Source organism: Phoxinus phoxinus (assembly GCF_949152265.1).
Source record: "Phoxinus phoxinus genome assembly, chromosome: 10".
Classification (NCBI taxonomy): Eukaryota; Metazoa; Chordata; class Actinopteri; order Cypriniformes; family Leuciscidae; genus Phoxinus; species Phoxinus phoxinus.
Genome location: NC_136885.1, coordinates 23662197 through 23676298, shown reverse-complemented (window position 1 = coordinate 23676298; position 14102 = coordinate 23662197). Strand labels below are relative to the sequence as shown.

The 14102-nt window shown below is 39.0% G+C and overlaps 1 protein-coding gene across 3 annotated transcripts in view; it reads left to right on the top strand.

The window, feature by feature from the left end:
* Window positions 1-14102, top strand: part of ldlrad4b (low density lipoprotein receptor class A domain containing 4b) — a 47192-nt gene that overhangs the window by 11311 nt on the left and 21779 nt on the right. For 2 of the 3 annotated variants that reach the window (XM_079626565.1, XM_079626566.1), the window contains exons 2-3: window positions 2492-3011; window positions 7288-7428. In XM_079626565.1, the coding sequence (XP_079482691.1) occupies window positions 2972-3011; window positions 7288-7428 (181 nt within the window). In that variant the 5' untranslated portion in view covers window positions 2492-2971. Of the gene's footprint in view, window positions 1-2491; window positions 3012-3541; window positions 4710-7287; window positions 7429-14102 lie in introns of those variants that run through there. The other variant, XM_079626564.1, reaches the window with a different exon arrangement.

Genomic DNA, 14102 nt, shown 5'->3' with positions numbered 1-14102 from the left:
AGAGCTCTTGTGCAGCTGCGTTTACCTCAGGCAGACACACTAAAATGACAGAAACTGTTTTGTCTAAACGGAGTCAGACAAAGATGGAGAGACTCAAGAAGAAGTGACAACATGTAGAATGCAACAAGATGTATCTGAATGGTTAGTTTATGAATTTATTTTGCTGATGTGGAGTTAACTATCTTCAATTAGGATATTCTGTCATGATAATCTATAAATCTCTCGTAGCCTATAGGAACTGTTGTGCGATGCACAGAGTGACTTTCTATTGCATGTGAAAAGATGGATGCTAAAGTTTGAGCTGACTCACAAAGGTACTCTTATACAACAACTTTTCCTATTCTCAACATGGACTGTGTGTTCCCGGGGGTGGGGTTTATGTACATTTTAGGGTTGGTGATGTCACTAACCCGGGAGGAATGTTGTGTAGTCCCTACCAGCCGTTTGTTGTAGTCCTTTTCTTTAAAAGCAAATATCTTCATTTGCTTTGAACTTTGAGCGTTGTAACTTTGCAATGTTGTTTATGCTCAAACAGCAACATTACACACTAACGTTAGAAAAGTGAAATCATACTTAACCACCCCTTTATTTATAATCTTTTACCAATCTCAAAATAAATCTCCATTTCTATGATGTACATTATAATATTGTGATTTCTGAATTCACTTGTAGCATTTAAATGACAGATTTTTTTGTGTTTTAGTTTGATTTAGAGTAGACAATATAGTATTGAATTTTGAAATCCTCATAACATGAAAATAGTTATTGCTCTTTAGACCGATTTATATAATTTAAGGAATATAATATAATTAGTTTAATTTATATTTATTAATTTAGATATATTTGAATATATTATTTATTTTTTCACATCCCTGGTCTGAACAACCCATTAGATACTTGGTTTGTAGAGCAGAACCACTAAGGAAAGGAGGAAAAAAGAGATAACAATGAAGACAAGTGAATCTAAACATCTGCCAGATGTTCGTCTGTGTTATCTGCGATGGCTGTATACTGTCCTGAAACGACCTCGGTTGTGTGTGTGTGTGTGTGTGTGTGTGTGTGTGTGTGTGTCAGTCTTTGTTTGACTTGGACAGCGTTCTCTTGTTTCACGTGTGTGTAATATTATTTATTGTGCGATGGATCCGTGCTCTGGCTGTGCGGCTTGCGGCAGGGGTCAGACGAGGTGAGGGCTTGCCGTGTTTCTAAGTAACACAGTCGATGTGTAGTCTGCAGTCTGGACTCAGCGCGGCGTCCACTGAGATGTCCGAGAGCTTTAAAGGTTGTCTGAGGACACATTCTGACTGGTCTTTGAGTCTTCTCCAAATGAAAATGGAGTTTTTTTTTTTTTTTTGAGAGAAGTTAAATCAATGATATTAAGCCACAGAAACATTAGCTGTGGCTTTTGATAACTACGTCCAGTAAAGTGTTCTGTCGTGTTATGTAACCGTCATTAACGGCTGACGCTCCTGCTGGGGATTGAAGACTCTAATGTGCATCTCTTCACAGGAACTTGATGTTTTGTTGCTGGTAAAAATCTGCAGTACGATCATAAAATGTTGATGTGTTGACCCCCTGCTGTTTCTAATTTTTGTTTAATGAAACACTCATGTTGCGTCTGTCTATATTTTTTGTCTATCTCAAACCTTTTCTTTGAGGTCAGTGATATATTTATAAATGTAATTTATTGAAAAGAAATTAATACTTTTATCCAGCTAGGATAAAAAGCAACAGTAAAGTAATTTATAATGTTACTATCTTAACAACAAATTGTATCACGGTTTTCCACAAGAATGTTAAGCAGCACAACCGTTATGAGATTTATAATAATAATACATGTTTCTTGAGTATCAAATCAGCATATTAGAATGATTTCTCAAGGATCGTGTCGTGTGACACTGAAGACTGGAGTAATGATGCTGAAAATTTTAAACTGATATAATATGCCACCATATTACTGTTTTTATCTTTTTACTGTATTTTGATCAAATAAATGCAGGTGTTGTGAGCATTATTTCTTTTCCAAAAACATTAATAAACCTTACAGAACCCAAACTTTTGAGCGGTAGTGCATGCTAAATAAATATCCTTAAATGTGCAAATTAATGCTGAATTAATATACTCAAACCACTGATATATTTGCCATTATTGTGTCTATGATAGCAGTAGTACAATCTTAGTTTAGTTGATGACATGGTTTGCAGCAAACATTTCCAGAGGAATTATTTAACGAATCCTATACATGCATTTTAAAATTCTGAATGAGATCTTTCTTAATAGAATTCAATCAAATTGTGTATCGAATTGAATCAAATTAACCCGATGAATTTGATTGGTTGAATGCTGTCAATCCTTAAATATTCCACACAGTACTTACTACAGTAGTAAGTCTTAGAGGAAACTGTGGTAACCTTTTGTTTGCCTTTTGCAAGTGATTTTTTTTGTTCTATGTAATTCAGTCACTCAACTGATTTCCTCTCTCTGTCTCTCTCAGTGAGCTTGCCGTCTGAAGGATGAGGTGGGGCGCATTGATTAGCATGCTGCTATGCTGAGAAGAGTTTATCCACCCAGGACGAGCGGCAGCGACTACACGTTCCCTTCCTAAATCAGCTATCAGACACCTGCTCTGAATCAAGTACCTGTCTGGATCTTACCCTCACACACACTCACACACAGCTATGGCTGGCTGGCTCTGGCTGGGAGGGTAATCGGTGCGCTGGTTGCCCTGGCAACCCCACCCTGATTACTGCTGAATTGAGCCCTAGTCCATCACTGAAGACTTTTTAGCCCCCCTCCGCCTTTTCTTCTGAGTTTATTTGCCCTTTCGTGGAGGTAGAGGGCAGGAGCCATGGACCTGTGAGGTGAGAATGGCAGCAAGGCGGCTGTTCGGCCCCCAGGAGCCCTCAGGCAATCGGAGCCAATAACGTGGGTGCCCCCACACACACACGCACACGGGCCGAGCGGCAGGAGCAGTATGCAGGAGGCTGACCTACCGGCCACCAATGCTTTCACAGGTGAGCACCGGGTCAGGTTTATAACCTCAGTGTTGGAATCACGCGGGATATGCGGTTGCCATGAACGTGAGTTTAATGATTCATGCCAACTGTAAAGAGTACGTTCATGAGGAGGGTCGTGTTGTGCTTTACAAAGCCATGATGTTTTTTGTGTGCTAATATTCAAAGCTGCTCTCTCACTCCCCCTCCCTTTCCCAGACTCCTCTGCTCCATTTCTCTGACAGGCTGCATTTCTCTCCCCTGCCTGGAATGGAATGCGGAGAAGGAGAGAGAAAGCGTGAGATGGGTGGAGGGCGGTGGAGGTCGGGCTGTGTACTAAACCAAAGTTTGACAGTCTAGTGCACTGCAGACAGAGAGCAGAATCACTCCTCTCCTGGTCTTTTCTTATGTTTTTTTCTCATCTCCTTTCTGGTTTCCTTTTTTCATCTCATTTTCTCTTCTCTTGTCATCTCGTCTTGTCTCTTCTGGTTTGGCCTCAGGCCACCTCTTCTCTACTCTTCTTGTTTTGTCACATTTCTGCTCTTCCTGTTTCGTTTTGTCTCTTCTTTTCCTGTTTTGTCTCTTCTTTTCTTGTTTTGTTTTGTCTTGCCTCATCTCTTCTTTTCTCATCTCGTCTGGTTTCTTGTTTCATCTGGTCTAGTCTGTACTTCTTGTAGTCTCTTTTCTCTTCTTTTTTGTCTTGTCTTGTCTTGTCTCTTCTTTTCTCATTCTTGTCTTCTTGTCTCGCCTCGTCTCTTCTTTTTCGTCTCATCTCGTCTCGTCTTTTCTCGTCTCAACTGATTTCTTGAGAAATGTTCCTGATTTTTTGTTTCATCTCGTCTCTTCAGTCCTTTTTTGTCCATTCTTTTCTTGTTTTGTGTCTTATTTTCTTGTCTCGTCTCTTTTCTCATCTCATCTTGTCTCGTTTCATCTCGCGCTTTGTTTAATTTAGTCTCTTCTCATCTTGTCTCGTCTCTTCTTTCCTCTCCTCTCCTAATCTCGTCTCATCTCCTCTTTTGTTTTATTTTGTTTTGAATACATTTTTCTCGTTCTTGTTTTGTCTCTTCATCTCTAGTCTGATCTCTTCTCTCCTCTTCGTCTTTTCTCATCTCTTCTTTTATCTTGAATTGTCTGGTCTCTTTTTTATTTTGTTGTCTTTTCTCTCCTTTTCCCCATGTACTTTACTCATCGTCTCTTCTTGTCTCGTCTTCTCTCCTCTTCTGGCTTTGTCTGGTCTCTTCTTTTTTCTTCATAACTCGTCTCCTCTACTCTCGTCTTCCTATCTTGTGTCCTCATCTGTTCTCTCCTCGTGTCATCTCATCTCATATTGTTTTTCTTGTGTCTTCCTTCTCACCATGTCATGTCTCATCTGGTCTCATCTTTTCTCATCTCGTCTAGTGTCTTCCATTTTCATCATGTATCATCTCCGTATCTTTTCTCCTCTTATCTGCCAGATAGTCTCATCTGGTCACTTTTTTACCTGTTTTCGTCTAATCTCCTCTTTTTGTCTTGTCTCTTCTTCTCTCCTATTGTTTTGTCTGGTCTTGTTTCATTTTGTCTCCTCTTCTCATACTGTCTGTGCTCTCCTTTTCCTCTTCTTGTCTCTTATACTCATCTACTTCTCTCCTTTTGTCTTGTCTTGTCCTCTCTTCTATGGTTGTCAGGTCTATCCTATTCTCTTGATTGTTACGGTTTTGTGCTGCTCAGTTTATGCTGCAGGTGAATATTGTGATTGCATAATTGACTCATGCTCTGTTAAGGTTTAAGGAAGGCAGAGAACTGCTGATTTGTTTGTGTAAAGATCTTCATAACATTTCTAAAACCACTTTTGGCTGCACCACACCCTGTGAGAGATTGCATGGCTTTGGTATTGTCTAGCACCTCCTCCTCCTCAGACAGAGAATTTGTTTGGAGCGCTGGTGTCATCACTGTCTGGTTTGCTTTGCATTTCTGGTGGAGAGTCAGTCTTCCATGCAGTCGAATATCTACCGATATCAGGTCAATGTTGAGTTTCTCTAAAAGCATGCTAGCAGGAACACTTATTTTAAGATCATTTATAAGAGCCAGTGACCTACATATGGAGGATCACCGCCGCTTGAGATCCTCAAATCACTGCAAAGTTTTTAGCCCAGTAAAACTTTCCCACAAACTCCGGCAGCTGAGGATTTTCAGATCCTCACAGGATTTGCTAGTGTTTTTAGTTAAGTTGAGAAGTTTTTGCATAGGATGATATCCAACAGTAAGATCACTTAGTTTTGATAGTTTAGGTTTTGAGAAACAGTAGGTGTGAGGGGAAAAGACAAAATTTTGACCGCTGCTTCAAAGGCATCTCTATGATATAAATTTTAACTTCTTAAGGCGATATCATTCCGCTATGTCGTTATCATTATAAATGTGGTATGGACTTTCTTATTCTCATGGAATTAGAACGATTATTAAAACTTAGAATGTTTGATAGCTAAAAGTTTTACACTCATTGTTATTGCCCTTGGTGTGAACAGCCCTTTGTACAGAGTTCAGTGCTCTCATTTATTGACTAGCTTGAAACTTTATAGAACTTAGTCGAATTAAATGTCATATTTTATTTCACACAAACAGAAATAAGGCTTTGGGGAATTTTGTCGAATATGCTCTATCATTGTGTACTCGAGTGCAAGTCTTTCGTCCGGCAAAACATAAAAAAATTGTCAATCTACTGAAACACATTATGAAATCGTGAAGGGGAAATGGTCAGGGAGGGGACCCAGTTTTAAACCACAGACACAAACTGACAGTTTTTGGTGTGTGTGTTTTTTCAAAATTGCTGCTGAATTTGACAACTAGCAATCGATCATCTAGCATTTTTGCCATGTTGAAAAAGAAGCTTTGATATTTAGTTACATGGGGAAAATGAGGGTTCAATGAGCAGTTCTGTAGATAACACAAGTTTTGATCTGCGGAAGATGCATCTTATACATATACCATTTCAAAAGTTTGGGGTCTGTGAGAATTTTCTTTTGTTTCTTCTGTTCACAGTTTCTTCTGTTCACCATTTATTTAGGTTATTTATTCTGTTCACCATTTATTTATTTAATATTTTATTAATATTGTGCAATATTATTACCATTACTGTTAATAGGTGTTTTCTCTTTACTATATTTTAAATGTAATTTATTCTTGTGATGGCAAACCTGAATTTTCAGCAGCCATCAATTTAGTCTTCAGCAGTGTTTCCCCTAGGATTTTTTTCAGGGGTGGTGGTAGACACCCCAAAACTACTAATGTCGCGGAGCGACTGAGCTTTACTGTTTAAATTAAAACATGGAAGACAAATTGTGATTATTCCTTAAAAAAAAAGTTTTAATGATCATTTATTTGTATTATTGTTAATATTAGCTATTATATTGTACAACATATATTATATTGTACAACATGTATATACTGTACAACAGTAATATAGTTCTGTCAAGTTGTAAACCGAGCTTTTATTTTGACGGGTTGCCTTGAAGACCTTTGAGTTTCTGTGTTTATGACATGATGATAGTTTTTCTCAAATGAAGCTGTTGCTCACGAAGTGACTTTCAGAGCGGACTCGGAGTCTGGAGATGAAGTTCATGCATTCGTTTACTCATAGGCAAAAAACTGCGCGAGCGTCACACGTGCTTCAGTGTGCACTGTGTGGGTGGGTCTATCGCGATTTGATTTCTGTACTGTATTCATCAAAGAATTTACAAATTCAGTGAAATTCCGCGTTATACAGTAAATTCCATTTTTATGACTGGATTCCACGATTCTGTCCGCGTTTTCTGCATCGCGAAAATCATAGCCGCTAAAAGTTACTATATTGAGCGTGTGCGTCCGTTTTTGTTTTTAATATATTTTTGTCATTCTTTCTTTATCCCCAAAACAATGGTAGGGGAAACACTGTGTTAAATGATCCTTCAGAAATTAGTCTAATATGCTGATTTAGAGAAACATTTCTTATTATTGTTGAAAACTGTTTTGTTTTTTGTTTTGTTTTTCAGGATAGATTTGTTTGTAACCATGTTAAAGTCTTTACTGTCACTTTTGATTAATTTAATGTATCTTTGCTGAGTAAAAGTTAAATCTTGTGTATTGTATTTTGGGAGCTGCATTTAAAATGCATTTGGCTCAAAAATAATTTTCTAGGGATACGTTTCCTTTCACAAGGGCCGGAAATTTGACACGCCCTGATGCAGCAGGTGTGAAAACAGAGCCTGACTCTAATTGTTATTGATTAACCTATTTAAAGACGAGTCACTGCAGTTTTTTGTGTTTGGATTTGTTTCGTCCATAGAGTGCAGATTCCTGTGTGCTAACGGCAGATGTCTGAACCTGGGCTCGCAGGTCTGTGATCAGTTCAACCACTGTGGAGACAACAGTGATGAGGAGCACTGCCCCATCTCCACCCAGCATCCTGCATCTGCCATCTTCAGCTGTGAGTCCATCTCTCTAACATTCTTGCTCCTGCCTGTGTTCTGCTTCTGATGAGGTCAGCAGGATGTTTTCATACTTCTCATCTGAATTCCTGAGGCGTTTGTATCCAAGCCACCTGCAGGGTGTGAGTGTGAGACGAGTGTTAAATGGTGTCTTTGCATGTTGAAATGTGGGGAGTGTGTGTGTGTGTGTGTGGCTTGGTAAACCATACATTATGGGGACAAAATGTCCAAAATCCTTGTCCTTGCAGGGAAATTTTTTGGTCCCCATGAGGAAACAGCTTATAAATCATACTAAGTGATGTTTTCTGTGATAGTCAGATTTAGGAGTATGGTTAGTGTAAGGGGATAGAATACGCAGTTTGTAGAGTATAAAAATCGTTGTGTCTATGGAAAGTCCCCATAAAACGCGAAAACACAAAGTATGTGTGCGTGCCCATAACTTGTCTTTTTCATGATATTTGACATTTTCCTCTATATGTATTTTTTGCCAATGACATTGTTTTGCCTTTTGCCTATTTTTTCATTGAAAATACCTTTCATCCATACATCGACATGAACTCTCGCTCTCTATGATGGCCATATTTTTAATTTCTGAATAAAATTTTGTTTTAATATTTTTGGGAGGGGCATAAGGAAAGAATGTCAGGGTGATGCATACAACTGCCCTGATTAAAGATTGACATATTTTATTATGGATTTTTAGAATAAAAATCTTCAAAACTATTATTTTGAGGCAATGTTATAAGACAATGTTGGTTCTGTTTCTGTTGTTTAAAATACACGTTTACATTAAACGATGTGAATTATAGGTTATTACATTTTGCTCGATGGTTATGCCACACAATCTTTTTGAAAGAAAATCGGATAAAAGGTTTTCAAAATCATAAGAAAACAACATAAATGCAAAGAGTGGATTTCCTAAACCTTTGCATTTGTGTTATAAACTAGATTTTTTAAAGATTTTTCCTTTTGTTTTCTTTTGGACTCTCTAACATTTCATTGACCTATATATTTTCTCTGTAATTAAGCGAAATTGTGAATTTGTCAAAATCCTGGTGAATATTCGCTATTTCGTCCAGCCCCTTGTGTGAGACTGTGGCAACCAGTCAGCTTTGATCTACCGTAGCTCTTTTGTGTCTCCAAGTTTGAGGAAACCAGAGCAGACAAAAAAAAAAAAAACCCAGAAAGAAGCACGTAGCTCCGTCTGAGTTTATCTTTCCGGGCTGTGTTGAAATCAGTCATCTGTTCTTGCCGTGTCATGCTCCCCTGTGTTCGCTCTGCTCTGAGGGGTGTCTTCAGTCAGTGCTGTTAGAGCAGTAATGCTCATTTCTCCAGCAGACAAACAGCCGCCATATACTGCGAGAGGGAGAGAGGAATGATGCTGATAGACGTTAGTGAAGACGATATATGCTGAGAGCGAGACAGAATCTGAGGAAATGTTTAGAGTCTAATCGAGTTTGCCATCTCTGTCTACAGCAGGGCCAGACAGATTGATCATGAATATAGTCTAGACACTCTGCACAAAATATTTCTCTCTCTCTCTCTCTCTCTCTCTCTCTCTCTCTCTCTCTCTCTCTCTCTCTCTCTCTCTCTCTCTCTCTCTCTCTCTCTCTCTCTCTCTCTCTCTCTCTCTCTCTCTCTCTCTCTCTCTCTCTCCACGCATTGAAAGGTTGTGGTCAGGACCGTCAGACAGCCTCTGCAGAAAAGGAGGGAGTAAGAGAGGATGTTTATCAAAGAGTATGATGAAAAGCTTTGCAGGGTTTAAGGGTGTGTGGCTTGCCAGTGGTTTGCATTTATTGGCATCAGGTGTGTGGGAGTCAGACTGCACAATTATCAGGGGATTCATTGCCCAAGAATTGATCAAGAAGGTCCACTAAAGTTAGCCATTTTTGTGGCAAAAAGTTTCATGACTACTTTTCACAGTCTTTCCTACTGTTTTAAACTCTGCTGCCATTTTAAGTGACACCCCTCAAAGCAATCTTTATGTATTTCAGTAGATTTTAATGAATGTTAATAAAATATGTTATTAGAACATATTTTATGAATGATGCTGATCAAACACGACGGACTTCTACACCTTAACACTGAAGAAACCACACTGAGGATCGTCTTACCTTACATACACTCTTGGTTTTACTGCGATGAGCACAGTTACCACAAAGGCGATCACATTTGCCTTTTTCCCGGCATCAAATCCCAGCACACAACTTGGCTGGCAGAACTTTACTGTAAAACCAACAACAAACTTTCTCAGACATAAAACTACAAACGTTTATTCACTCTGCATAAAAGCTCGGGGTACTCTCTGTCCTCTTTGAAGGCGGCACGGTAGCGGCACCCTTGAAGAGTATGCAAATCAGCCTCTTCAACAGTTTGCATGTTTGTTAATAGCTCTCCTCTCCAGAGTGTGTGTGCGTGCGAGAAGAGTTTCTCAAGAGCTGCAGACAAGCTGGTTGAAGTTGTCAGGCACCGGACATTCAGAGACACTGTCCGACCAACACGTCCCACTTTGATGTCTGTCAGGGGACGAGTGTCTATAGAGCTCTCTCGTACTCACTTTCACCTCACGTTTCTCCTCTGCGGTTTTAAAACAGGTTGATGAGGGTCAGAGGTCGCCAAGGTCACGCTTCGGGCCTTGTCTGATGTGAAGAGCTCAACAATCAGTTTGTTTGAGTTTAGGATTTCCATCACTAATCTCCATCATCTCTCATGCTAATCTGGGCCGACCGCAGCGGGCTGCATTTTCATGCTAAGGGGCTCATTACCAAACCGACGTCATGTCTTCTGTATGCAATCTGTGTCGCTTGGAGGGAGGGCAAGTCCCAGATGAAGCGTTTGAACTTCTTGAAGAGAGGGAGAGAGCGAGAGGGAAGTGCCGGATGATGGAATTGTTTGGCTTACAGGAATGTCCGACTGTAAAGGAGACTTGAATGAAGTTCGGAGGGTCTTAATCAGGGTTTTAATGACAGATGATAATGACAGTGTGAATGAGACACTTGTTTGGTATTAGATGCCTTGAAACCAGTTTGAAGTGCGCTCCGCTTTGTTTGCGCTCACTTTGATTTGCGTTATTTGACTTTTTCCGCAATATTCGGGATAAGGAAAAGCAATTTATCTCTGAAGATGTTTCTCAGATTTGCACTTTAACGAAGGAACAGGCCGAGCACCTGTGCGCTAATTCGTTGCGCATTCAATAAAGACTGTTGTGATTTTTTTGTTTTTGGTTGTAAATAGTTTTTTTTTCCTAAAGCTTTCCAATGAATTGAATACTGTCAGTCCGAAAAGAGAAATCTCAGATTCCTGCATTCTCTCTTTCCTCCTTTCTTTCCTCCGCTCACTTGCTCATGCTTTTCCCCAGCTCCTTTGATCCACATCCCACACACGTCGCTGCATTAGCCGGGCTGTTTTTCAGGGCGAGGGCCGTGCGGTTCTGTATTCGTTGGCTGTCAACACCATCAGTACTGATGGGTTTCAGACAGTGTCACCTCATGCAGGCTCACAGTGGATTCTGGGATTGTTTATCGTGGCTGAGCTGGAGGTCTATCGGGCACTATTCTTCTGTGTTCACTCATTTACTCAGTGCATTCATTCAGTCATTTTGTGCCGCGAACCTCCCAGTATGATGGAATCCCTCTGTCTCTCTCGGTGGCCTTCGTCCCTCGCTCGTTTCTTCATCTGTTACTTAAGTACGTTTGGCCCTCTGTGCGAGTGTGTTGAGAGAGTAATGATGCAGCTGGGGCCATTAAAGATGGGAAACTGACAGCTCTCCTCCCTCGCTTTCTTTCGCTCCCCTCTTAGAGCGATAGACGGGGATTAAAAAAAACAAGAAGAGAAAAAGAGGCAGAGCAATAAATGGGGTTGCTCTGGAATTCAATCAGGTTTGGCTCAAAGACCAAAGCAAAAACAACGAGGGGCGCAAGAAAACGAGGGGGGCAGAAAAAAGAAAGAAGCTTTTTACTAGGTGAATTGTTTGTACCTAATGTCTGAATTAGAATTAAGACCTGTATAGATTCAGTTACTGTTTACAAACAAATACTGGTTGGAAAGACTTTCATCTTCAGTTTTATATTAGCACTTAATTCAAATGTTGAGTTTGAAATGACCAAAAAGTTTCTCATATTGGGTTGAAGTACCCCATTTCCAAAAGATTGGAGGGGATCCATTATTATTGGTGGATCAGATTTCACACAAATTATGATATTTTGCAGGTCTTGATGGTCACAATCTCCTCTGCTTTAATAAAGAGCAAATTGATTCACAAAGCTGACCCGATCTTACTCACCCCAAACTTTTCATTGTGTGTCTGCAGGTTTAGGTATACTTGTGAGGGCCAAATGTCCTACCCTTATATAGTGAAATATCATGACAATCGACTAGTGAGGACATTTTACATGTCCATAACATGTTTATATTTAAGGCAATTAATATAATACATGACTCCGGATACATTTGAAAACGGCTTTTTCGTTTCAAATGTTCTCCGTCCACACAAGCGTTTTCCAAAAGTTTCTCATCCTCACTGAAGCGTCGGAAAATGCTAAATTAATCTTACTTACGCATGCGTAAACCCTCACAAAAGCTCACTGAGATGATACAGACGGAAAAATAAAGTTATCGCATAATTGTTCTGGCAATAAACTTTTCATTTTATCATTTTATTTAGCAAAATATCTCACCATTCACTGATGTGTCCAGGTCGCACTCAGTCACCATTATATGTTTGGTCTAAAACACAACTGCTCTCATGTTTTGCCGCAGGACAGCAAATGTGAGTACATTTTCTGTCATCTTTGCAGGATTGTGATATGAAGAGTGTGCAAAGTAACATATTTTAGCAACAGTGTGAAAGTGAATAGCACATAACAGGCACAATACCGGTATAAACATAAATATCTATTGGTAAAATATGTCTCACATGTCTAAACGCGTCATCGTTTTATAAATATGTCCGTTTTGACAGTCCACACTACAACACGAAAACGGCGTTTTGAAATTTACCCACTTGGGAAAGCATTTTCAAAAATCTCAGTCAAAAGGCCAAACGCGAGAGGAAAAAAATGCGTTTTCAAATTAAAACTTATTTGTGTGGACAAGTTCTAAATCCTAGTGTTTCGAACAGGTTTCTGTGATGGGTAGGTTTAGAGGTAGGGGTTGGGTTTAGCAATAGAAATTATCATTAACCTAATATAAAATGGAATTCTATGCTATCTCCTCACTAATATAGTGAAACAAATATGTTTGTGTGTGTGTGCATCTGATGCCTACTAGTGTTTTTCTTCTTAAGTCAAAGGCTTGTACAGTAGGAATTTTCCATGCCTTTGTAGCAGTTTGCTGCTGAACCTGAAATAGCTCCAGTCAAAAAATGATATGAAAACACTCTGGTATGTTTTTTTTGTTTTTATTTATTTTTTAATCATGTGCCCTCCGCACCCAAAATGTTTGCCCATTTATAAACCATTTTAAATGAGTTGGAATGCAAATGAGAATTCTTTCTCATTCTTTCTGCATTCCCTCTTCCAACCCGTTGTGTTTTTGTTCCCCTGAGGTGTTCATTTCTCACAAATATCTTCTCTTCTCTCTCCCCTCAGTGAATAAAGACTTTCATACTGAGACATCCTATTAGCTCATTTCCAGTTTACCCATAATGCCTCATAATGTGTTTTTATGTCATATCAGTCATGGCTGTATGGATGAAATTCAGACCCTAAATGCATTCACTCTCTGATTGCAGGATGTCAGGTTGCATTGTTGCTTGAAGATGCATGAATGGAATAAATGAATTCTTAATGTGTGTGTGTATGAGGGAGAGAGAATGAAACACGAGAAGAATGTTTCCTGCTGAGATGCTGTTTAGTTTCTGATCTGTTTTTTTTTATTTTTTATGGCTCTTTGTTTATTATAAACATCATGCCAGAAAAATGAGTTGCAATCTTGTTTTCTGTCTTTTTCCCATTCATGTGTATATGTGTATACGTATGAATTACAGTTACTTTTTTTTTTTTTTACTCTCATAGTTTAACTACCTTGTGTATGCGTACTTCACAGTTTCATAAGAGCAAAAATTATTAACACCAGAACATCCAGTACTTGGGCTGATTATTGATTTCCTATTTCAAACTAATTCCATTTCACACACACTGCATTTTAATTTGATTTCAATTCAACTTAATTCCGTTTTCTTTCATTTGAATGTATTTCAGTTACAATGTCCATTTGACTTATTTTCTCAGCTGTTGCCGTAAATGATACAAGGGACCTATATACAACTGTTCAAAAGTTTTATTTAGCAAAGATGTATTGAGTTGATCAAAAGTGACACTGATGATTTCTGAAGAATTGTGTGACACTGAAGACTGGAGTAATGGATGCTGAAAACTCAGCTTTGCCATCACAGGAATACATTGTATTTTAATATACCGGCATATTCAAAGAGAAATCGGTTGTTTTATATTGTAACAGTATTTCACAATATTACTGTTTTACTGTATTTGTGATCAAATAAATGCCGCCTTGATAGAAATCATACTTTAATTAGAAAAGCTTTAATTTAGTAGTTTATGAGAAGCAGTGAATGTGCATGTTATAGTTTCTGTTTTTCTGGGTCAGAGCTTTGAAGTTTTGGGTCAGCTGAGCTTGAGTCAGATGTGCCACTTTCTCTCTCTGGTGACCTACG